At 40.9% G+C, this 23938-nt stretch overlaps 1 protein-coding gene and 1 non-coding gene across 4 annotated transcripts in view; both read left to right on the plus strand.

Annotated features, from left to right (window-relative positions):
• KDM2A (lysine demethylase 2A) overlaps positions 1-23938 on the plus strand; it is a 91325-nt gene that overhangs the window by 54405 nt on the left and 12982 nt on the right. For all 3 annotated transcript variants that reach the window (XM_013975985.2, XM_018042869.1, XM_018042868.1), the window contains exons 6-13: positions 2884-3062; positions 6029-6135; positions 6474-6567; positions 7731-7884; positions 7986-8101; positions 11559-11685; positions 13527-13921; positions 23547-23630. In XM_013975985.2, the coding sequence (XP_013831439.2) occupies positions 2884-3062; positions 6029-6135; positions 6474-6567; positions 7731-7884; positions 7986-8101; positions 11559-11685; positions 13527-13921; positions 23547-23630 (1256 nt within the window). The remainder of the gene's footprint in view (positions 1-2883; positions 3063-6028; positions 6136-6473; positions 6568-7730; positions 7885-7985; positions 8102-11558; positions 11686-13526; positions 13922-23546; positions 23631-23938) is intronic.
• TRNAE-UUC lies at positions 11937-12008 on the plus strand. Its single transcript has one exon. It is a non-coding gene; the product is annotated as a tRNA-Glu (tRNA).

The raw sequence follows: 23938 nt of genomic DNA on the forward strand, positions 1-23938 counted from the left end.
AGCCTGGTAGGCTGCAGTCCATGGGGTCACTAAGAATTGGGCATGACTGAGCGACTTCACTTTCACTTTTCACTTGCATGCATTGGAGAAGGAAACGGCAACCCACTCCAGTGTTCTTGTCTGGAGAATCCTGGGGATGGGGAAGCCTGGTGGGCTGCCGTCTATGGGGTCACACAGAGTTGGACACGACTGAAGTGACTTAGCAGAAGTAGTATAGTCCACAGATGACTTGCATCAGAATCATATGTGGTACTTGTTAAAAATATAGACTTCTAGATCCTGTCATAGACTTAAAGGATCCACATTTCTGAGCTATACTAATATAGAGACTTATTTACTCACTAGTTTTCATGTGGATTTCTTCCTACTTCCTACCACTTTCTCGTGTCCTCTGTATGTATAGTGCTAAAAATGGTTGGAGCCCTTCCTAACCTTATATTCCAGCTAGACCTGTGGATGGTCATAGATGTTGTGATTTAAATAAAGCAGTGATTATATTTAAACTGGCAAGACTTATCAGAAATTTCAGCTTTATGCTTTGCGCCCAAATTGTTTGAAGTGTGGATAGTTTTTTCTTGGATAACGGATGATTGTTAAAGTTCAGTGAACAACATATTGGTGATTACATAACCCATGATTACTAAATATACTTTGGCTAATTGATTCTTTTCTACCTAAAGAATGTTACATCTTCAGTGTCAGTTCATGTCCCCCAAAGAAGAAAAGTTTCCGCATTCTATCGTGGAAACTTTATGTAAGGGGATATGTTGATTTTTAAAGTGTGGACTCATAACTGACAGGTTTCAAATCCCAGTTCCACTAATTACTACATTTGTAACATTGGGGAAGTTACTTAAATGTGAAGAACAGTGTCTGGCACATAGTATGTGCTCAGTTAATGTTAGCTATTACTATGACTGACTGTCATTCTTTTCTTTAAGTGCTCTGGTAGCCTTGGCAGAATGGTGTTTGCTTTGATCTACATTCCTAAAGAAGAGCATTTACTTTTTTTTATTATGGTAAAATACAAATAATTTAATATTTATCATTGTAATAATTTTAAAGTATTCAACTCAGTGACATTAAGTATATTCACAATCTGCAGCCATCACTAATACCAACTTTCTGAAATCCTTCATCACCCTAAACAGAAACCCAATACCCATTAAGTAGTCATTCCCTGCTCTTGCTTTCCTTCAGGCCCTGGCAATCACTAATCTGCTTTATATCTATAGATGTACCCATTTTGGATATTTCATGTAAATGGAATGATAAAACATGTAGCCTTTTGTGCATGACTTCTTTCACTTAGTATATTTTTGAGGTTTATCTGTATTGTAGCATATAACAATACTTCCTTTTTATGGTTGAATAATCCATTCATTGTATGGATATGCCACATTTTGCTAATTGATTGATCTCTTGGTGGACATTTGAGTTATTTCTACCTTTTTACTATTGTAATTAGAACTGCAAAGAACATTAATGTGTGAGTTTTGTTTGAACATTTGTGTTTGATTCTTTTGCATATATACCTAGGAGTAGAGTTGCTGGGTCATATGGTTATTCTAGGTTTAATTTATGGAAGAAACATTAAGCTGTTTTCCATAGCAGCTGTGCCATGTTACACTCCACCCAGCACAGTCTGATTTCTCTGCATCCTTGCCAGCCCTTGTTATTTTCCTTTTATTATTATTGCCATCCTAGTGGGTGTGAAGTGGTATCCCAAGGCAGTTTTGATTTAGCATTCGCCTTTTCTTCCAAGTAATGAAGGTTTAGTCTGTTGTCTTACATTATCAGTTATCTTTTTATATGTATCCTGCCATATCTGCTTTGTTGTGACCATATTCTTGTCATCTTGCCTAGTATATCTTATATCTAACTAGACCGTAAACTCCTTGAGAGCAGGGGACCAGATCCTAACAGTATCCTTGGTCTATCCTCCAAGGCTAGGTATATGTAGTAGGTATTTGTTAGTTTCTTACAAATTGAATAGTACTTTTAATATTCCAATGGCAGCTTTTCCTTTTCTCACCTCCTTAACCACTATTTTCTTAACTTTTTAGCTGGACTGCCTCTCTGTATCTTCTCTTATGCTATTACCTCTGTGTGGAATTCACAATGTTGAATCTTATTGAAATTCTGTTTAGTCCTCCAGGCCCAACTCAAATGTCTCCTCTTCCCTCTCTTTTTCTAAAAGCCTTCTCCAATCAGTCTATTTAAAAACAATTTTTTTCTTTTGATTTTTCATTTTTACTACCATTTAATTAATTAGCATCTATTTTATGTCAAACATTTTACTTCATTGACTAAATCCTCACATTGGCCCACAAGGTGATATTATCCCCCAGTTACAGAAGAAAATATTAAGGTTTAGAAAAATTAAATAACTTGCCTAAATAATATTAGAGCTGAGATTTAAACTTAAGTCTCTTTGACTCTGAGGCTGTTGTTTTCTCCCCCTGCTATTTTATGTGGCCTCTTTGGCATTCTGCCTTCTGTTGTGGTTGTGTCCATTAAGATGTCTTTATCATTCAGTAAATATTTATGGAATGTATGAAATTTATCATCTATGAATGGTACTTAGTACTTAAAATTGTTAGGATTGAGATATTGAATAAAGATTCAGTGCCTGACCATGTAGTAAACATGCCATAGGGAGTGATTATTGTTTTTGGTATTAATCATTGTCATTCTCATTCTTTCTGATTTGATTTTCTGTTGATTACCTCTTTCAAGTGACAGCTATTTCCTGTCTATTTATTGCTGAATACTGTAAAGGAAAAAGAATAGTTTGTTTACTTTCATTTGTATCTTATATTCTTATTATATTTAAGGATATCAGTGGCTCAGTAGAAATGATCAATGCATCTTTCATGGCAGGGAGTCGTCGTATGGTGGATGTCATGGATGTGAACACACAGAAAGGCATTGAAATGACTATGGCTCAGTGGACACGCTACTATGAGACCCCAGAGGAGGAGCGAGAAAAACTCTATAATGTCATCAGCTTAGAGTTTAGCCACACCAGGCTGGAGAACATGGTGCAGAGGCCCTCCACGGTTAGTCTAATCATTGTTTGCACATTGTCTTTGTCACCAGGACGGTTGTTTATACACTGGGAGAAGTTCTTAAACATAGCGGGATAAAGATGAAGATGAACAAGAAAATTTAAAAAGAGTAACTTGTACTTTTTGAGGGTTTATCATTTCCAACATCACTTGATTTTTTTATAGGGAGAGGCCATTCTGATAGTTTTAGAACTTTGTCACTTGCATGTAATGGGTAAGAGTCTTAAAATTCACTCTGATAAGAACTGTAACTAGGAAGTTTGCCTAGTAAATTTCTATCCTATAGGTTTATACTTGTAGAGATGCTTGGGAGAAAAATGATTTAGAGGCAGGTGAGTAGATGCTATTGGATGATTAGTAGCAACAGATTGACAACCCAGCATGGGGGAAAGTTAGTTTTTGGTGCTTAACTTTCCTGAGGTAGATAGTGATTTAACCTCTCTCTTATGAAAGTGGCTATCTACAAGATTCTTTCCTTGAGGGGGATTGGTTTCACTTTTAAAATATACTTAGTCATTTTTTGACCACTTTTATTCCTATCTCAGAACTCACTTGAGTCAAGTATTCCATCTGGAACAATGGCATTTGGAATGTAGTATTATTTTAAACATCATATTAAAGTCTCAGTGTTTTATCCTGTCTTCATTTAAATGATCCTAATTGTACCCTTTGACTTTCAAAGTTAAAATGTGGTTAATTGGTTATAATAATGTCATATATATATATATATATACCTTCCACTTACTAGGTAGTTGCATTATTATCACTAACACACTGGTATGTACAGACCAAGGGAAAATGTTCTGTCAGTGTGATGTAAAGAGAGCCCCGGTCATGACATGAAAGAAGAAATGAGTCAGAGAAGAAAGACCAGAATCCCAGGCAGGAGGAATAGTATGTACAAAAGTAGGTGCAAGGAGATTAAGCTGGGCAACTTTGAACTGTCCATTGTGGCTGGTAGCATGAAGTGAGATTCTCTCTAGAGGAGAGAGATGGCTTCTGCTATCATCCCAGCAGTAACTTAGAAGTAGATGAAGAAGTAGCAGATATAATGTGCAAGTTTGTTTGGTGATGGGGAAATTAGTTCATGGAAGGCCATGGGCTGTTTGTGCAGTGTATGATTTGATTATGTGCCAGTTAGGCCCTGTATTGGTACAGAACAGGTAGAAACTGGTGATTATCCGTCCTGGACACTTGTTCTCAAACGGATGTGACCATTTAGCAAAAGGCCTATCCAGAGCCTAAAGAGTAACCTAAGAAAAAGGTATGAACACCTTACTACAGTATTCTTTTGGTAGTCAGATGATACCCAATAATATCAAACAGAAAGAGGACAGAGTGACTTACTGCTGCAGGTGAGATTCTAGCCAGAAAGATCCAACTATCTCTGAGTGAACACTTAACAAAAAATACTCATGTGTTCCTAATTTTTCTGTTCCTGTCCAAACATAAGAACTTAGAGTAAGTATATTGAACAAGTCAGTTATCCTTTACTCTGGTAAAGGCTTTCCAAAGGACAGTTCCAGGAGATGGGAGATCATGCCACTACACTAAGAGAGCGGAAAATAGGTTCCGTTGGATGAGAAGAAAGAAACCTGGAGCCCAGTCCGTGTTCCTAGGCCCCGTGGGTGTTTGGTGAAAGCTGTTGGATCCCTGAGTGGAACTTCTTTGAAATGGGACAGAAACTGAATCTTCATAGTTGTTCATCTTGCTTATTTAAACTTGCGTGTCATCAGCGACCCCTTCCAAAAACTCACGGTTTACATCTGAGTATCCACTCAACATTCACCTACATCATTACACACAGATTGTATGCATTTATCTAGATATATGTTGTAAGGAAATAAATGATGGAATATATATGGACATAAGTTATAAAGCTTACCAGATACATCTTTTTTATAGCCATGTTAGATACCTGCAGCACCAGTGCTTTGCTGAATCCATGGCTGTTTGACTCACACTTAGCTACTTAAGTGTTTCTTGGAGTTCAGTGGTTGGATGCAGACATTTGAAGATATAGGACATGTTACGATTCAGTGTAAAGTGTTTAAATAAGTTCATACAGTTTTCATTTCTCATTTCTTTCAGCACATATTATTTAAAACAAGTTCCTGGACTTCCCTGGTGATCAGTGGTTGAGACTCCATGCTTCCGTTGCAGAGGGCATGGGTTCAGTCCCTGGTAGGGGAAGTTCCCCATGCTGCATGGAGTGGCCAAAGGAAAAACCAGATTCCTAAACTCTGATAATATTATTTCAGAAAATTTTAATACTTTTTACATGTAATCCTCACAATATTCCTTTGAGGTAATTTTCCTCATTTTACAGATAAGTTCCAGAGCCTCACAAAAGATCTTGAGAAAACATGATAGACCTGGAACTTCTGATTCCTAACCCAGTAGGTTCTATAGCACATTGCTCATATAAGGCTGCAAATCCCTATGGAATTCTTTTCTCCTCCCCTCTCCTTTCCTCCTCCCCTCTCCTTTCCTCCTCTGCTCTATTTTTCTCCTCCCTTCTCCTTTCCTTTTCTTAAATGTTTGGTATCTTGGCTCTTCTAGCAGTTTGTCTTTCAATAAGTTTACAGGAATCTTCCAGACAGCGCCTTTTATCTCCACCCTGCAGCCCCCACCCCTGCCGGTATAGCTGATGAGGCCGGTCTGCCACACAGAGAGGGCTCTATTGGGTACTACTGCGTCATTTAATGACTTCTTAAAAAGTAACTTTGTTTTGATCAGTGCTATCTTTGTGATCATGCTCGTGGAACCATTAATCTTCATTTTCACTTAATAATTATATCTAGAATGTTTGCCTGTTGACTCTGAATTTAACAAAAGATTGTTTGCTTGCTGGAAGTTAAATTGTAGTCTTTCAGTATGTGTTTTGAGAATTTCTGTTTTTCTTGACTTTAGCATTCTCTTTAATCCCAACCTAAATGTCCTTCCTCCTTTTAAAGGTGGATTTCATTGACTGGGTGGACAATATGTGGCCAAGGCATTTGAAAGAAAGTCAGACTGAATCAACCAACGCCATCTTGGAGATGCAGTACCCTAAAGTGCAGAAGTAAGTGGCTTTCCCTGTGTTTCCGCAGTGTGCTGTGGGAGGCCAGAGTGATAGCCAGGAATGGGTCCTCTCTTACAGCCTTGCTTCCTGTCCCAAGAGAGTCAAGTTTAGTTCCAAAGGAAGAGTGTATATAAGAGCCCCATAGCTGTGGTAACATAAAGGAAAACAAACTTTTCTTCTGATACTGTGATGACTTGAGATTGCATTCCTCTCACCAGCTGGGAGTTTATATCAGGTGGAAGATGGAGGGGAGTACACAGGGGAGAGTGTGGCATTGTGGTGGGAAAAGTCTCCTTTTTCTCATCAGTGCACTAACGCTATTGCTTTTTTTGGGTCAGGTACTGTCTGATGAGTGTTCGAGGCTGCTATACTGACTTCCATGTGGACTTCGGTGGTACCTCTGTTTGGTATCATATCCATCAAGGGGGAAAGGTATGGTCACAGTTGTGATGGGGATCGGAATCTGAAGCTGGTTATATGACTTAGCTTCAGTTCATGCATGCTTCATATACCCTGAAAACTAGTCTGTTAGGAGATACACATATACCTATCTGGAGAGAATCATAGATTAAGTTGACTTTCTTGGTTATAATCCAGTAGAAATTGGTGTCCATCTCGTCCATTTTCCTTTTGCCAATATTGTCACCAGTACTTAAAACTTCAACAGTCCTGTTTCTAGATTCCCAAAGCAGAATTCTCCAAATGAAGGCAAGGAAGTGGTTTTAAGAGGAAAAGATAACTTGTCTACATGGAAGTATAGTAAATAGTAGAAGGGAACACAAAGTGCGGCTAGATTGACAATGAAATCAGTCGATTGGGATCCAGACCACTTTTCCCTGTACAGAGGCATTGGTCTGAAATGCAGCCAGAGGAAGCCTTTAAGTCCTGTATGGGGATATAAATAGATTTCGAAAGATTATCCTCATTCACAAAGCCTTATATGCCAGCTTCTGAGAGTGCTTCTGAATGCTGTTGGAGAATGGAAATGTAGAATTATTATCAGAGGTTTATAGTATTACACTCTTACTGATACCCTTTTTTCTTGTAAGAAATGAAAGCATTTATGAGAGAGAAGTAGAACTGGAATGAAAACAGATGATGCTTTTAAGTGAGGGCTGAATTAGAACAGCTATATCGCCAAATCCAGAGTTACTTTGTTTACTTTAAATCTATTTAAATGGTGTCTTGAGTTTTGTCCTTTTGATCTTGGTTACTACCTTGGAATCGAGCAACGCAGGCCTTTCTTATGAAGTTACTGTATACCTAACTAACTGAGGCCAGCCAGCTAGGGGCAAGGAAGGGACTGCCTAGGTGGCAAGCTTAATGCCCTCCTTCACCCTGAATCCTGTATAGGTTCCGGGTTCTACAATGAAACCTCAGGGAAGTCCTAATGCTGTTTGATCAAGTGGAGGACAGAAAAGGTCTACTTCCCTGAGGTCTCTAGAATTTCCCAAATGGTCAAGTTCTGTAGGCTGGGAGGATTGCTTGCTTCTCTTGTACCTGTTGGTCTTAAATTTGTACCTGTTTTATCAGTTGAGGGAGACGACTGGGTCATGTCAATGGCTGTTAACAGACTGGAGTTTTTTAACTCACAGGTCTTCTGGCTCATCCCCCCTACAGCCCACAACCTGGAGCTGTACGAGAATTGGCTGCTGTCAGGGAAACAGGGAGACATCTTTCTGGGTGACCGGGTATCAGATTGCCAACGCATTGAGCTAAAGCAGGGCTATACCTTCGTCATTCCCTCAGGTAAGCAAGATGGAAAAAAGTGAGTTGTCTATTCTAGCCTCTGAGAGAGCCACACTACAGTGAGTGCTTACAACCTCTGCCCTCCGTTCCCTTTCTCCTAGGCTGGATTCACGCTGTGTATACTCCTACAGACACATTGGTGTTTGGAGGCAATTTTTTGCATAGCTTCAATATCCCCATGCAGTTAAAAATATACAACATTGAAGATCGAACACGGGTAAGTAACTATGTAAGAATTAAATGTGAAGAGGTTTCATATATCTGTTTTTACTCTGCTTACTGTGTAACACTCAGTAACTGTTGTACTTTAACATATAATGTGTACACTGCCTTTCTCAACTGGGGTTCCATGAGAGAATTAAACTTTGTAGAAAATGATTTGTGTGTCTTATTTTGTCAGTTTTCCACAGGGTGTTACATAGCTGATAAATCATCCGGGATATATAGGGGAAAAGTTACATGCAGTAGATACCTTAAGGCAAGAGTTGACAAACTTTTTTGTAAAGAACCGGGCAGTAAATATTTTAGGCGTTGTGGGCCATACAGTATCTGTCACAAGCACTTACTCTGCCTTCTGGAATGAAGCACTTAAACAAGTGAGGATGGCTCAAATATAATACAGCTGTATTTATGGACGCTGAAATTTGATTTCATATAATTTTCTTATGTCACAAAATTCTCTTTTAGTTAAATTCTGCCTTACGCCCCACCATTTAAAAGTATGATATGTTAATGATTGATGAATCTTGGAAAAGCTATGAAAGTCTTAGTGGTACTGCTCTATAAACTTTTTGGTGTATTAAAACTTTTCAGGATTAAAAATAAAAAAATAATCATTTTGGTGCCTATTTTGAAACATGTATATTGGTTAGAGCTACCTATTATATAAATATTATACATAAGAGACAAGATTGTTGTTGTCAGAGTTATAGAGATTGCCCTGTTAGAATTAAGAGAGGATACAGTGCTTTTAAAATAAATTTTATTGAAGTGAATTTTATAGAATTTTATAGCTTGTTTGTTAAAAGTAGTGAAACTACAAAAGATATAATAGTAGTTTACTAAGTTTGAAGTTAAAGTAACAGTAAAAATAGTTAAAATGTTTTAAAAGAGAAAAATCACATAATTTCATAGTAAAATACTCTTATTTAACTCAAAATCATTTTGCAATAATACCATCTACCTTGTTGTAAGATTCAATCTGCAAATATTTTTTAAAAGCATTCCCTTTTTTGGCCAAAAATTGCCATTATGCCCATTGCTTAATTGTTTGCTCAGTTTGAGGAAAGAAAGGGAGGATATATATTCAATACTGTAGGTAATTTTAACTCTGCATGAAAAAGTCTCCTGCAGACTGTTAAACTGGTAATAACTAATCTTGGTTTGTCTATCTAATTTTCCTAGACTTTGTTTATCAGAAAATGTCAAATTTCAGTATCTAACTGACATACTGTTCCATTTTTCCTAAATATGACTTAATTCTTTCCTTCCAAATAAGGAATTCTCTGTGTTTCCATGAAATTGCACTGGGTCCTCTACACATGTCCACAGAGGCTTTTTTTTCTTTTTTGCTTTCTACACCCAAGCTTTTACGTTGCCGGTACCAACCTGACATACATTTATGTTACCAACTTCTTTACACTTAACAAAGTTTAACGTAAAAGAGAATGTGTAGAGAATGCTTTAGTAAAGAAATATAAGATATGTTATAAACTTAATGCAATGCGTTAGTTACTTTTGCCATGCCGGTGTAGAAATATACTATTTGAATTGAGTATTGGTAAGTCTATTGATAGTGCTTAAAGGTTCAATAATTTTATAATGAATATTAAAAACTTTTTTTTCTGAAAATTCTAACCCAGCCTTAGAAATTGATGTGCTTTGTGGTGTCTGGCAGCATAGGTAAAATATAATGGGGTAGTTGGGGTGTATGATGTCCTGGCTATTATTAGCTCAGTCTCTTGAGTTCCAAGTGAAAAATTAAAAGTGTAATGCCCATTTTATATTTTATTTTACTTTATTTTATTTTTTAAAACTTAAAAGGCAAACAGAGAAGTGCAGTGTATTATATTTAATTGGGGGGGGGATCAAGTATCTATTAATTCTTGTGTTCCCTCCTGCTGTACCAGAAGTAAATTAATTTTATTTTCAAACAAGGGAGGAGAACCCTCTTCTAGTTGTTGAAGCTGTAGTGGCACCAGAGACGAAGATTCAGAACCTAAAGCCTTTGCATTGGAAAGCTAATGAAAAGTACATATCTCTCCTGCCTTGCAATGAGGAAAGTGATCTTATTCCCCAGTGATGCCCTGTGACCTAGTGAAGGGTTTTGAAAAGGGGTGTCCGTCTGAGTCTCCCCGATTTGGAAAGATTGCCTAACATGGAGCTTTGAAAAGTAGGTGGAAACATTCTCAGGAGTTACATATTCAGATCAATCCTAAAAGTATTGTTTTCCTTATCCTTTTGAAAGAAGACAGGCAGAATATGCAAGCATACCTCAGAGATCTGGCACATTTGGTTCAGTACTGCTGCAGTAAAGTGAATATTGCCATGAACTGGATCACAGGAGTATTTTTATTTTTCCAGTGCATATAAAAGTTATATTCACATTATACATAGTCTGTTAGTTATTTTTACATTACTTGTCTGTTAATGTACAGTAGCATTGTGTCTTTAAAAAAAAGTATGTACTTTAATTTAAAAATACTTGCAACAAAATTCTGTAAAGCAGTTATCCTTCAATTAAAAAATGATTAATTAAATAACAAAAGGTAGACAAGAGTTAAAACAGGAAAAGAAAACACTTTATTGCTAAACAGTGTTAGTCATCATCTGACAAATGCAGGGTTGCTACAAATCTTCAATTTGTTTAAAAAAAAAATAGGCCACAATATCTGTGAAACTCGGTAAAGTAAAGCACAGTAAAATGAGGTATGACTATATTTAAGATAATCTCCATGGTTGATCTTGCTCAGTGATTGATCCATGCTGATTTGCGGGTTCCTTGACCATGATAAATCTAAAGGGCAATTATTTTTATTATAATTGACCTGGAATAATTTCATACTATTTTGGGGAAGGATGGAAAGAAAGCTAAAGATGGCAGCTGATGAGGCCACATGGAATAGTAAACTGATTTGCGGACATACCATCTTGGTAGAGTACAAACTATGAGGCAGGCAAGCTGAGAGCTAATAGTGGGAGGAAATACTCAGTCTGGTGTCGTAGATCAGGTATAGCTTGGGAATGCATCTCTAATCGTACTTTCATGTATGTATGGACATAACAAAAAAATTTTCCATTATATTCTGTGTTTCTTGGCCTTCTGATTGAGGTACCGGCAAGAATGGTTGATATATACAATAAGTATATTGTGCCTTACTAACATTTTACTCTCTGTCTCAAAACTTCTTTTTGATGCTTTCCCACTCAATAAGACAGCTTCTTGATAGTTCTAAATGGTCTTTCCAAGTACCTGTTATCTTTAGTGATGATTTCCCAAGACCAACATTTTTTAAGTTGAGAGATTCACTTAAATTCTTGCTCCACATGGCAACCTAGGGTTACATGTTAACTAGAGAGAGTTTTTCCTGGGCTAATTATTGGAGTGATTGTTACCCTCTTTCCTGAAAAATTGTTATTAGCTTGATTTTCTCATTTTTTTGTTCCCATGTTAGGTTCCTAATAAGTTCCGTTATCCATTCTACTATGAGATGTGTTGGTACGTGTTGGAGCGCTATGTGTACTGCATAACCAACCGCTCTCACCTAACTAAGGAATTTCAGAAAGAGTCCCTTAGCATGGGTAAGTGTTCCACCTACATGAACTTTCTTACTCCACAGGACTGAGGGTAAGGCCAGGGATATTCCAAAGGCCATTCCCCAGTTGTTTTGTTTTTATGGTTTATCTTTTTACTTATCTACTTAGAAGTACCAGTTTAATATGGCTACAGTTGATCCTCCTACCCAGATGTGAATTATTAGGGCTAAATGAAATATTCTGGATCTCATCTGGTGTTAGTACTTTGCTCTTCAAGAAAGTAATCAGTTGGAAATTCCCTGATGGTCCAGTGGTTAGGACTCTGTGCTTTCACTGCCGTGATCCAGGTTCAATTCCTGGTTGGGGAACTAAGATCCTGCAAGCAGCTCTGTATGGGCAGAAAAAAAGTCTTAACATGTTTTATTGTGTAAATAATGGTCTTTGGCACAATAAAAACTAGGATTGCATCATCAGAGTTACTCTTCAGGCACCAAAGTAAACAGTCGGTATACATTAAGTTGTTACGGCCTGTGAGGTGTATATATCATCTGTATTTTACAAATGGTGACATCAAGGTTCAAGGAAATTAAAAAACTTGCTCATGATCTAAGAGTTAATAAATGGGAATGTTACAACTTGAATCATGTTGGTAAGAATGTAAAATGTGTATTCTTCTGAGTTTTAATGTCTCCCTAACTTACATCAGGAGAAATATTTTATTGGATGTCAAGGTAGTTTCAGTTATACATTTTTAGGCTATTCTATGCCTTGAAAATAAAGAGGAGCCAACACTGCCATATCCTGTGGTCATGTAAGCAAAATACTTCTTGCCTTAGCATTTCATCTGAGGATAATTGATGTTGTCATTTGAAAATAAAACATGCTCAACAATATGTGAAAGCAGGATACAGAATTGTATATATAGCATGATCCTAATTTTGTTTAAAAATATGTCAAGTTGTAGTTATACACATATGTATAGAAAAAGATGGAAAGACAATCCATCACATGGTTGAGTTTCTCCAAGGATAGAGAAATACAGGATGACTTACTTCTTTGCACCTTCCTGTATTTTCTAAATTATTAATAGTCAGCATTTGTTACTTTCATAATAAAAGACTAGTTAACATTTAAAAATTCTTCTTTCAAAACTTTCTTTTGTTTTGACTATCAAAATCTTTCTTTTAAAAAATATTCATTTTATTAGCCATGTTGCTAAGATTTTGATTCCAAAGCTTAATTTTATGGCCAAAATTTTGAACAAAGGTGGTCTTTAAATATGTGTGCTTCGTGTTTTTGTTGTTCAGTTACTAAGTCGTATCTGACTCTTTTGCAACCCCATGGACTGTAGCCTGCCAGGCTCCTCTGTCAGTGGAATTTTCCAGGCAAGAATACTGGCATGGGTTGCCACTTCCTACTCCAGGGAATCTTCCCTGACCCAGGGATCGAACCCATGTCTCCTGCATTGGCAGGCAGATTCTTTACCACTGAGCCACCAGGGAAGCCAGTGTGCTTCATATTAGTACTAGTCTTTTAAAAGATAATGAGATCATAATCCTTAAATTAAGTTTGAACTTGAAACTCACTTATAGCTATTTTCGTGGGTAACTTATTTTCAGCAGACTGTTTATTAAAGACTGCACCCTTGCCAATCTTTTTAAAACCCAATTGACTGTTGCCTCAGTTGTCCTAGTAACTCAGGATCCTGTTTTTACCTGTAACTGATTTTCAGCAGTAGACAGATGGCTTGGAATAGGGAAGACCGTTTTTAAACCCGGGTGACTTTGTCATTCATAACCTCAGGGCCCCTCCCGTACTACCTAGTTCTCTTGTTGATTGCATGGCCAAGTGGCACGTTCATACCACACTTTTCCTCATACTGGCAGATCTGGAGTTAAATGGGTTGGAGTCTGGAAATGGGGACGAGGAAGCAGTAGACCGAGAGCCCCGGCGCCTGAGCAGCAGACGTTCTGTCCTCACCAGCCCTGTGGCCAATGGGGTCAGCCTGGATTATGATGGACTGGGCAAAACCTGCCGAAGTCTTCCAAGTCTGAAGAAAAGTTTGTCTGGGGACTCATCCTCTGACTCTAGCCGGGGTTCCCAGAATGGCCAAGTGTGGGATTCCCAGTGTAGCCCCCGAAAGGACCGACAGGTGCATCTGACCCATTTTGAGCTTGAAGGCCTTCGTTGCCTTGTAGATAAATTGGAATCTCTGCCACTGCACAAGAAATGCGTCCCTACAGGGATAGAAGACGAAGACGCTCTCATTGCTGATGTGAAGGTAAGGGTTCGTTGTGTTGCATAACGGCTGCTAATCTGGCTAGGACAGTCAGTTTCTGGATTCTGAGGGAAATTCGGGAGTTTGGGGTGATCTTGGTTCAACCAGAAAGAAGAGTGTGTGTGTGTTTGGGCTGTACAGTGTTTCAGTTCCTAGAATGAGGTTAGGTCCCTGTTAGGAAAATGCGAACATTTGTATGTTCAGTTAGGATTTAAATCTAATCTTAAAAATGCAGATTACAGGCTGACCCTAGAAAAAGGGTGAGCCTGAGAAAAATGTTTATATTAAGAAATGTTACTTAGAACTTGTTACACTCTGATAAAGAGGCCTATTTCAGAACAAAATTGGCCAGTAAAATCTATAGCAGTCTTATCCCAAGCACATTTGTTGTTGTTATAACCCCATGGACTGTAGCATGCCAGACTCCCCTGTCCTTCACTGTTTCCTGGAGTTTGCTCAAGCTCATGTCCATTGAGTCAGTGATGCCATCCAGCCATCTCATCCTCTGTCACCCGCTTCTAACTCTTTCCCTCAAAACTCCAATACTTTGGCCACCTGATGCGAAGAGCTGACTGATTTGAACAGACCCTGATGCTGGGAAAGATTGAAGGTAGAAGGACAAGGGGATGACAGAGGATGAGATGGTTGGATGGCATCACCGACTCAATGGACATGAGTTTGGGTAAACTCCAGGAGTTAGCGATCGACAGGGAGGCCTGGCGTGCTGCAGTCCATGGGGTCGCAAAGAGTTGGATACTGCTGAGCGACTGAACTGAACTGAGGTTCAGATTTATCTGCATTAAGACTTAAATACATTGGGACAACGTCTGAGAAAAGTGTCATTTTAAATGTAATTCATCTTACTGCCAAATTGAGTTTCTTCATTTTGTATATTTTTCTTCTTTCTCAGTAAGTCTCCCAGCATTCAGTTCAGTTCAGGCACTCAGTCGTGTTTGGCTCTTTGCGACCCCATGGACTTGCAGCACACCAGGCTTCCCTGTCCATCACCAACTCCCTGAGCTTACTCAAACTCATGTCCATTGAGTTGTGATGCCATCCAACCATCTCATCCTCTGTCATCCCCTACTCCTTCCACCTTCAATCTTTTCCAGCATCAGGGTCTTTTTCAAATGAGTCAGTTCTTCACATCAGGTAGCCAAAGTATTAAGAGTCTCAGCTTCAGCATCAGTCCTTCCAATGAATATTCAGGACTGATTTCCTTTCGGATGGACTGGTTGGGTCTCCTTGGTGTCCAGGGGACCCTCAAGAATCTTCTCCAACACCACAGTTCAAAACATCAATTCTTCAGCACTCAGCTTTCTTTATAGTCCGACTCTCACACCCATACATGACTACTGGAAAAACCATAGCTTTGATGCTTAGTAATCGTCAAAGTCCAACCCAGTCCTCAAATATTGGTCTCAAAGAAATGAATTTATTTTTAGGGAATCCAGATTTGAACTGTTCGAACTGGAGAGAGTTCTAGTAAATCTACCCCAGAGGTCCAGTGGTTTAGAGTGAGCTTCCACTGCAGGAGACATGGGTTCAGTCCCTGGTCAGAGAACTAAGATCCCACATGCCACCCTGTGTAGCCCCCCAAAAAGTAACCATTAATACAAACACAAAAAAGTCTTTAAATCACTGTTTGGAATTGTCTTCAGTATGTGAGCATGGGTATGTGTATTAGAAAGCTAGTTAACCATTTGTAACGTGTTATTTTTAAAACCTTTTGTATAGATTGTTTTAAGCCCCAGAATAATTTATAAGGAATAATTTTATGTGACCTTAAGGAAGATGGGCTAAATATCTCATAGTACGACTTTTTTATTCCTGATCCTTTTACAAGTGTTTCTTGGCTACCACTAAACAACCAGCTGAGGTTCTCGCTACGTTCTGCCAGATAGCTCAGGAAAGAACTCCAAAGACTGGGCTAAGACCTAGACTTCTAATTTTTACTTTTTTCTTTCTTCAATTGACGTTCTAACTATATATTATTATTTATGCATCATTGAAATGATAAAAACTTTGAGACTGAAAGGATTGGTAACCTAGTGAGGTTGGTCCTCTCCATAGTGATAGAACCTAGGCAGTTGGTTTTACAGTTTAGTTTTATAACGTTGTTGTAGACAAGGCAGGTGGTATTGTGGCCTTGTTTATGGGAGGAACTAACTAAGCTCCAGGTAGGTGTGGTCCTCTGTCGATGATTGATAACAGTGCACCAGAACAAACTTAGCCATACTTTTCCATATTCACAAGCCAGTTCCCAAACTCACTTCCCACCCCTGAGTGAACAAAGGACACTATATGTTTTGTTTTCATTGTGATGGGACATATATATTTTCCTGAGAATTTGAGTATAGCATCTTTTTTTTTTCTACGGAAGTTTGTCTCTCTTCTTGGCCAGGCCACACGGCTTGCATGATCTCAGTTCCCTAACCAGGGACTAACCCCGGGTCATGGCAGAGAAAGTCTGAATTCATAACCACTAGGCCACTAAGGAACTTCCCCAAAGTTTCTTCTTTCTTTTTTTAAAATTTTATCTTGGCCCTGCTTTGTGGCGTGCAAGATCTTAATTACCGGACTAGGAATCAAACCTGTGCCCCCTGCATTGAGAGCTTGGAGTCTTAACCACTGGACCACCAGGAAAGTCCAGAAGTTTCTTTTTTCCTAGATATTCCACCATGGATGTGGAAATCATTAAATTGTGACTTTGGTGACTTACTAACTTGTATAATTGCCTTTAGGAACCCTAAGAAGGAAGGTTTTAAAAGTTTCTCTCTCACTAATGTTCTTTTAGCCTGGGGATCTGCATTTTTAATTTATAAAAAAGAGAAATATCTTTTTAATCCTCAGGGATGTCTATAGATAGATTTGATTTCATTGAATCCAGTTGTAGGAAGTCATATTATAATTCGCTAATCAGTTGTACAGGTCAAATGTCATGATAGAAATAAACAAACTATTAACTAATTTGACCAAACTCAGGGAGATAGTGAAGGACTGGGAAGCCTGGCATGCTGCAGTGCCTGGGGTCACAAAAAGTTGGACACAATTTAGCAACTGAACAACAACAACTCTTAACTAATATAGTTAAATAAGGATATTTATAGAGGCAGAGTGGTAGGGGAAAATGTAGAAAGATTTGTGTCATACTTTAGGCAGAGTAAAAGGAGGCAGCAAGAAAGGGAATGAGTTAAGAGTTGAGAGAGCTGTTAACACTGTGACAAGTGTCCTAAGAGAGCTTGCTATTTATCAGGAATCATGGAAAACATGGCTGCCTTTGCTCAGTTAAGACAGAGGCATAGAGACTGGGCCATAAGAGGATGAGTAGCCCAGCAGGATGACTGCACAGACTGGCAGGGTTTGAGTTCTCCCTTGTTTACCCCGATACCATATCAAAATACAGCTGATGACAGAAGACAGAGGATTTAGAGCCCAGCTCTGCAGGTACTTTCAGTTAAGATCAAATGGATTGCTTATTCCTGTATTTGACCTGTTATATTTAATTTGAGCTTTAGATAATAGTTTCAGACTTGAATACTTTGAAAACCTGAACACCACCAAAAAGAAAAAAAGTGTTGGATTGGGTGGGTGCCGAATCACTGCCCAGCTGGAGACTGCAGTGCTAGAGAGCTTGGTGCTGTGGTAGCACAGAAGGCTACACTGCAGTGAAAGACTAAAGCAAGCCCAGAGTTTACACTTCCTGTAAGAGAGAGGGATGGTCTCTTGTTGTAGCCTATGTGGCTCTCACAGATAACTAGGAGAAGAGGTTAGAGGAACATTGGTGGGATGAGATACCCATAATTACGTATTCCCTGGGAGAAGCAGTTCTAGTGATGTGGTTAAGGGGCTTTGAAGCTTCTAAAAATGTTCTACAGTATTGAAGAAAGAATCATACAGAGTTGTAAGGGGATTAGATGAAATATGGGGCATTAAAAAAGGTTGATTTATTGGCAGAGTTAGGGGAAAGTAATGAGCATATATAAAGTCCTGTTTGGGAGGGGGTGTAACGTAACCTTGACTCCTGATCTAAAATTGAGAGGCCATGTCCTTGAGAGATGTTGAGTAAAGAGGCAGGACTTGGAGTAGTATGTATAGTGTATAGTGCAATCCCATTAATGTTTTAAAAAAACTATCTTTGTATGTGCTAAAATTACAGTGGGCCTGGAGTGGGCATGTTAACCACTTACTGACCGTGGGTCATAGCAAGGTGGTGGGAATCAGCTGGAAGGCTGAATTTTTAATGAGACTTAATTGTTTTCTGTTTATTTTGGTAAATAAAGCAGCTCTTAATATATGTATAAAAAGAGGCTCTTAATATATCAATATATCTGGCTGCCCAGCTCAGTTAATGAAACAATTTCAGTGTTTTTGAATGTTTTTCTACTTTCCTATTTTCTCTAAGACATTGTGATACGCTTGGCAAAAATGTGACTGTCGGGCAGGATACTAGATCAATAAGAGCCTGTTTTCTCCTCTATAAAATAACATCTACCTCAGTGGAGATGTTGTGAAAATTACAAATCTTTGAAATTCACTTATTTCACTACTGTAAGTAATCCCTACCTGCTCTCTGCCAAGAACCAGGCTTAGTGTTTGGTATAAATATGCAAACATACTGTGGACCAAACCCTCAGGGGGCCTACTAAAGTCCAGTAGAGGAGCAGGCATTTTAAGTGGGCTAAGAAAGTGAGTGAGTGACTTCTAGGTTTACAGGTGCTGGACCTGACCCTGAGGACTGGTGGTAGATTCTGTCCTGAGGGAAGGAGGCGCCCTTCTTTTTAGTTAACCGGTTAAATCCCCTTTCCTGTTAGATGATGCAGACTGATGATTACAGTATTATGTAAATGATAAAAGCTCTAAATTTATAAATTCAAAATTCTTCCTTTGTGGTACAGTTGGCTACTGATGCTCTTATCTAGGAGTTTATCTAGCATTTTATTTTGTAACTATGATCTAAGAATTTATATGAAGCTCCACCTCAGGAGGATGATGGGACTGAAGCAGAGTTATGGTTGTGAATAAATACAGAAACACGAATCAGAAATGTTCCTTCATCTGACACTTTGGGAGTGATTCTGACACTAACAAAGAGAAGAGCTGATAGAGAGCCCAGTATAATTGGATTTTAATCCATTAAGCCAGATGAGGAGGGGAAAAAAAAGAACCTGTATAAATAAAACTTCATTTGTAGTTTTTACTGATATTTGTAATAATTCACATTCTTACTGAGTAAAAAGTTTTGAATAACTCAGCTACAAGGCATATAAAGTTAGATTAAAACAGATACAATTCTTTAAAAATGTTTTCATTATAGTCCTGTATTATGTAATGTTACGTTCTTACTAATTCTCATCATTGTTGCCTACCTTTTATTCTGAATGAAAAGGAGGAAAAAATTGGGCCTTATTTATAATGTATGATTTGGGAACTTACTTGAAGTGAGTTTCCTAGTGCCCTGTCTGATTTTTGTTCTTTCCTGGTGGCCTCTAGAATTTGTGCTTGCTACAACTCAGACTTCTGCTTTGTTTTGGAGTAACTTGTTTCTCTTAAGAATTTGTGCATACTTGTAGCATCCCTCTAGGCTAGATAGCATTAAGACCTAAATAAGCATTTTCCAAGACGACCTCTCACAATGTTAAGGAATGTTTTTCTAACGTAATAGGCTAATTACAGAGAGTCTTTGAATCATAAAAGTACAAGTTTAGGATTAGAATGACCATTCACACATTTTCAGGAAGAGCTCCACAGAACAGTACAAAAGTCTCTCCTTCCCTTGGTAAACTAATGTCAGAAGTAAACGTGCTGCCCCTGGCAGGAGAGCCCCAGGCCTCAAAGAGCAGACTCCGCCGTTGACTCTGCAGGGGAATTCACGGAAACAACTGTCCTGGTTAATAAGCTAGATAAATAAGCATGTTTCCAGTGGTAAGAGCTAGGTTCTCAGTGGCCTGAAGTGTTTATTTCAAAGCCGCTTCTGTAATTTCCCAAAAAGCCAACTTACATTTATTAGACTCTAAAAGTTACATAAATCTGGCCCCAATATACTGAATGCTGAAGCCTGAGTAAAGAGTGCTCCTTCAGTCTGAGTTTAACCCTGACTGTGGATCGGTGAGTACAGAGTAGGTGACACGTGTCACTTGAGTGGCTGTCAGAAGTGGCACCAAGATGTGTGACCGAATGGGAGACTGGTTGCTTCATCCAGGCAATGTCAAACGACAGGAATAGGAAGAGTGAGGGGGTGCTGGTGTCCTGAGGATGGGGTAGTGAGAGGCATAGTCCGCGCTGATAACTGAGGCCCCAGGAGACCGGCAGGTGTGGAGTCGGAGGCGGTGCTGGCCCTAGGTTCCCGGTGCCTGATGCCGAAGCAGGGGAGTGAAACTCCTGAGGGTGCACCTCCGCTGGTCTGACTTGGTCACGAGGGAGCTGGCCCGCCGCCCGCAGCGGGGCGGCTCTCACGGTGCGGGCTGGGGCAGAGGCCGCCGCCGTTGTGGAAGTAGCTGAGATGAACAGACGGATGGTATCAGGTCCTTCAGTATTGGTGGGTATGTGTCATACCCAAGGTGTTTCTGGAAACTGTTTCTTTGCTGATTCTGGATTCCGGGCTAGGGAAGGGGCGGCGGGGGCAGGTGAGGCGAGCAGCTGGTGGGGAGAGAAGGTAACTCCAGAGGCGCTCGGCTCCGGGCCGGGCTCTACCGCAGAGGCTGAACTTCAGGCGACTCGCTGTCTGCCCGGGCGCGGGGGGAGCCCTGTGTGCAGCCCAGGGGAGCGCGGCCGAGACAGGGAGGTGACCCTGAGGGCCGGGGTGTGGGCCGCGGCAAGGATGTTCGAACGCGGGACCCGACTCGGCATGGGTTAAAGCCTTCCCTTCCCTCCGCTGGCGCCTTCCGAAGTCGCCGGCGAGAGCCCTGGGGGCCGGCCCTGGGTTCTGCCCTGGCGCTGACGGGGCGGTGGGAGGGAGAGGGCGGGGCGGCGGCTCCCTCCCGGCGGGCTGTCCTCCAATCGCCGCGCCGGGAGTGCTGCCCAGCACGCCCCCTCCTGACTCTGCCGCAGGACGCTGGGCCCTCTGCTGGCTCGCTCACTCGAGCTCGGCTCCCCTCCTGCCATCTTCCGTTGCAAAGCATTTCTGGGAGCTGCATGTGGGTGACGCAGCAGCATTGTTCGCAGGCACAGGAAGCCGCGGCTGAGCTCTGGGGCTCAAGAAGGAGCGCAGGGTGCTGCGCGCCGCTCCCTCCGGGTAGCCTGAAAGGTGATCGCCCGACTGCCCTGCCTTAGGTGCCCTGGGAGATTTCAGATTTTTTTCAAGTAAACTGGGATTTTTCCTAGAGGCAGAACACCTAACTCCTTCAGCACAACTTCCAATACAGAAAGCAAAACAAAGACGCTGGGGAAACTTCATCCAAGAGCTCGGCAGCTTCAGAGGACGGGAAACACAAGGTCAGGCGGGCGGGCGGGCGGGCGGGCGGGCGGCAGAATCCTCCTGGTCTGGGGTGTGTTGTGTGTGGAACTGCAGGGGCCGGTCTCGGCGGCGGAGAGGCAGGAGAACTGCCTGCCGGCGAATCCAGATTAGTGCTGAGGTATCGGTGCTGCCGTCGCCACTGCACTTGTTCCCTGTCCCGGTGGGATATGCTTTCGAATTGGGTCGTTTGCCTTTGGGAGTCTCTTCCCCTTCTCCGCCCAGGCGCCCGCGGTTCTCGTCCCCTTCCTGGGCTGTGTCGGGTGTGGGCTTGCGCTTGAACATTCTTTCATGCCAGGAGGCTAGATAGGCGTAAGCCTTTCCGCACTCCACCCCCGCTCCCTGTCCCAAACCCCCTCTGGTGAAGGGTGGTGGCTTCTTTATATGGTTTCTTGAAGGGCCTCAGCTGGAGTCTGCCTTTTTTGATGAAAGCAGGGCGTGCTTGGTTGTATGGCCCCAGTGAAATAGGGCTTGGAAGGAAATCTGCATTTCCCTCCACACCCACACAGACCCTAGTAACTGAGTCGTGCCTGTGTGAACAGCTGCCCCCACACCCTCCACCCCCGCCCCAACACAGACAATTTATCCACCTACCCTTCCCTGTCCCCTACAGAAATCTTGCAGGTAGACTGCTTTTGGTGATAGTTAGGTTCCTGTTCTACTCTTGAACAATTGCGGATCTTTCTGTGCAGTCTGTTTTGCTGAAAGTGGAAAGTCCCTGTTTGTGGACAGTTCAGTGCTCTAGGGGCGGAGGAAATGGGCAGAGTCCTACTCCGGCAGCAGTGCGAAGTGGGGGAGGGGAACTCGCACTCCCTAGCACACATTTTTGAATGGACCTGAATTTCTCACCCCAGGGAGATTGGGAGCAGGCCGGAGCCTGGTCCCACGTGGCACCGCACCCCGCCTCTTCACCCCCACGCAGTGTGGTGCTAACAGGAGGCTCCAGAATAGGATGCCATAGCAACTCGAAGTAAATAAAACGTCTGCAGAGGAAATCATTTTGGGGGAGGGAGAGAGGCATCTGGGGGACTTGGCAGAGGGACTCATCCTGGAGGAGCTTCGTGGGTACTAGTTAAAGGGTCTTTCTGAGTCCCAGCTCTGGATCTGGAGCGTGATCCTTAGGTTAAGCATGAAAAAATTTCGTAGAGAAATGCTTCAAGAGTCCTGGTCTCTAGGCATAGAGCCCACAGGATTCTGAGAATGATTATTTAAAATGGCCCAGGCATGCTGGCCTGTCTAGGATCAAAGTTTACCTTTTTTTGAAACAGTTGATATCCTGTATACATCTAAAGCAGTCAGAAAGAAATCGTGTGATTTGTGTTCTGGATTTGTGTGTGTGTCGGGGGGTTGTTGTTTTGCAGTTGCCATTGCTTTAGGGCTCATGAGGTCAGATGAGGAGAGATTTCATTGTGCTAGAAGGTTTGGGACTGAGAAATTTCTGTCTAAAACATAAAAGATTTGTTTCAAAATAATAACCAGTGTGACTCACTTGAGTGACAGTTTCTTACTGTAGAATTGTTCCTTGAGGTATTCAAACCAGATTGGCTGAAGGCATGAGAACTATTGCCCCTGAGATTGTTTCTGCCCCCTTTATAGGAATAAAGGCAAATAAGTGACCATGTGTGCATATGGGTACGTGTGTGTGTGCATGTGGGTGTGAGGGAGAGAGATTTGAGAATGAGATTCCTTTAATCAGCCTTCGAAGAACGGAGTCCTGGGTTGAAATCAAGATGTTAAGACCCAGCTATTTGTATTAGCCAATCCTTTTTGTTATTTTTGCCAGTCAGTATTTGCTAATAACGTCGACAGAATGAAGGCATTCTTTTAACTACAGTGGTACTCGTTAGCTGGTATAGAAGAGTAAAGAGGTGGTGTAGAGTTTTATTGTCATGTACAGAACTGTGTGACAACACTTGACAGCGGTAGCGTGGTTACAGTGAGCACACAAGTACGGGGTTGGAAGCAGAGGTAAGTTTAAAGTCCTGATAGTTGGAGTTCTCTTCTGTTTGTTTCTCAGTGGGTCTCTATATGAAGGGAAAATGTCGAAAGTTCCCAGCCTGCTCTTCACCTTGGTGCTTAGGAAAACTGAGGCTAAGTCTGTCTGGGTGTTGTTAGGAGTGGTTGACTCTCTGTTCACTGTGTCCTCTCTTCCCCTCTTCTCTATCTCACCCTTAGGTTTTGCTGGAGGAGCTTGCCAACAGTGATCCCAAGTTAGCCCTCACTGGAGTCCCTATAGTACAGTGGCCGAAAAGGGATAAGGTAAGAAACTACTCTTCAAGCTGCTGAAACAGTTTGCTGGCTAACCATTACCATTCCAGGAAGAAAAAGAACAACCAGAGGCAGACAGGTTTTGGTGCATTAATGTGAACTGACAGAAAATCATTACTCAGTTCTGTTTTGACTCTTCAGTCAAGCTATCTTTGGAGGTGACTCTCTTAACAGACTGTCAAACCAGAAGACCTGCATCCAAGTTCAGATGCCAGCATGTGCATTTGTTCACCAGAGTGCATCGGTTCCTATCCTTCTGCTCCAGTGACTCAATTCTTTTTATAGATCTGATGTAAAAT

The sequence above is a fragment of the Capra hircus genome, chromosome 29 (genome assembly GCF_001704415.2).
Source record: "Capra hircus breed San Clemente chromosome 29, ASM170441v1, whole genome shotgun sequence".
NCBI classification, from domain to species: Eukaryota; Metazoa; Chordata; class Mammalia; order Artiodactyla; family Bovidae; genus Capra; species Capra hircus.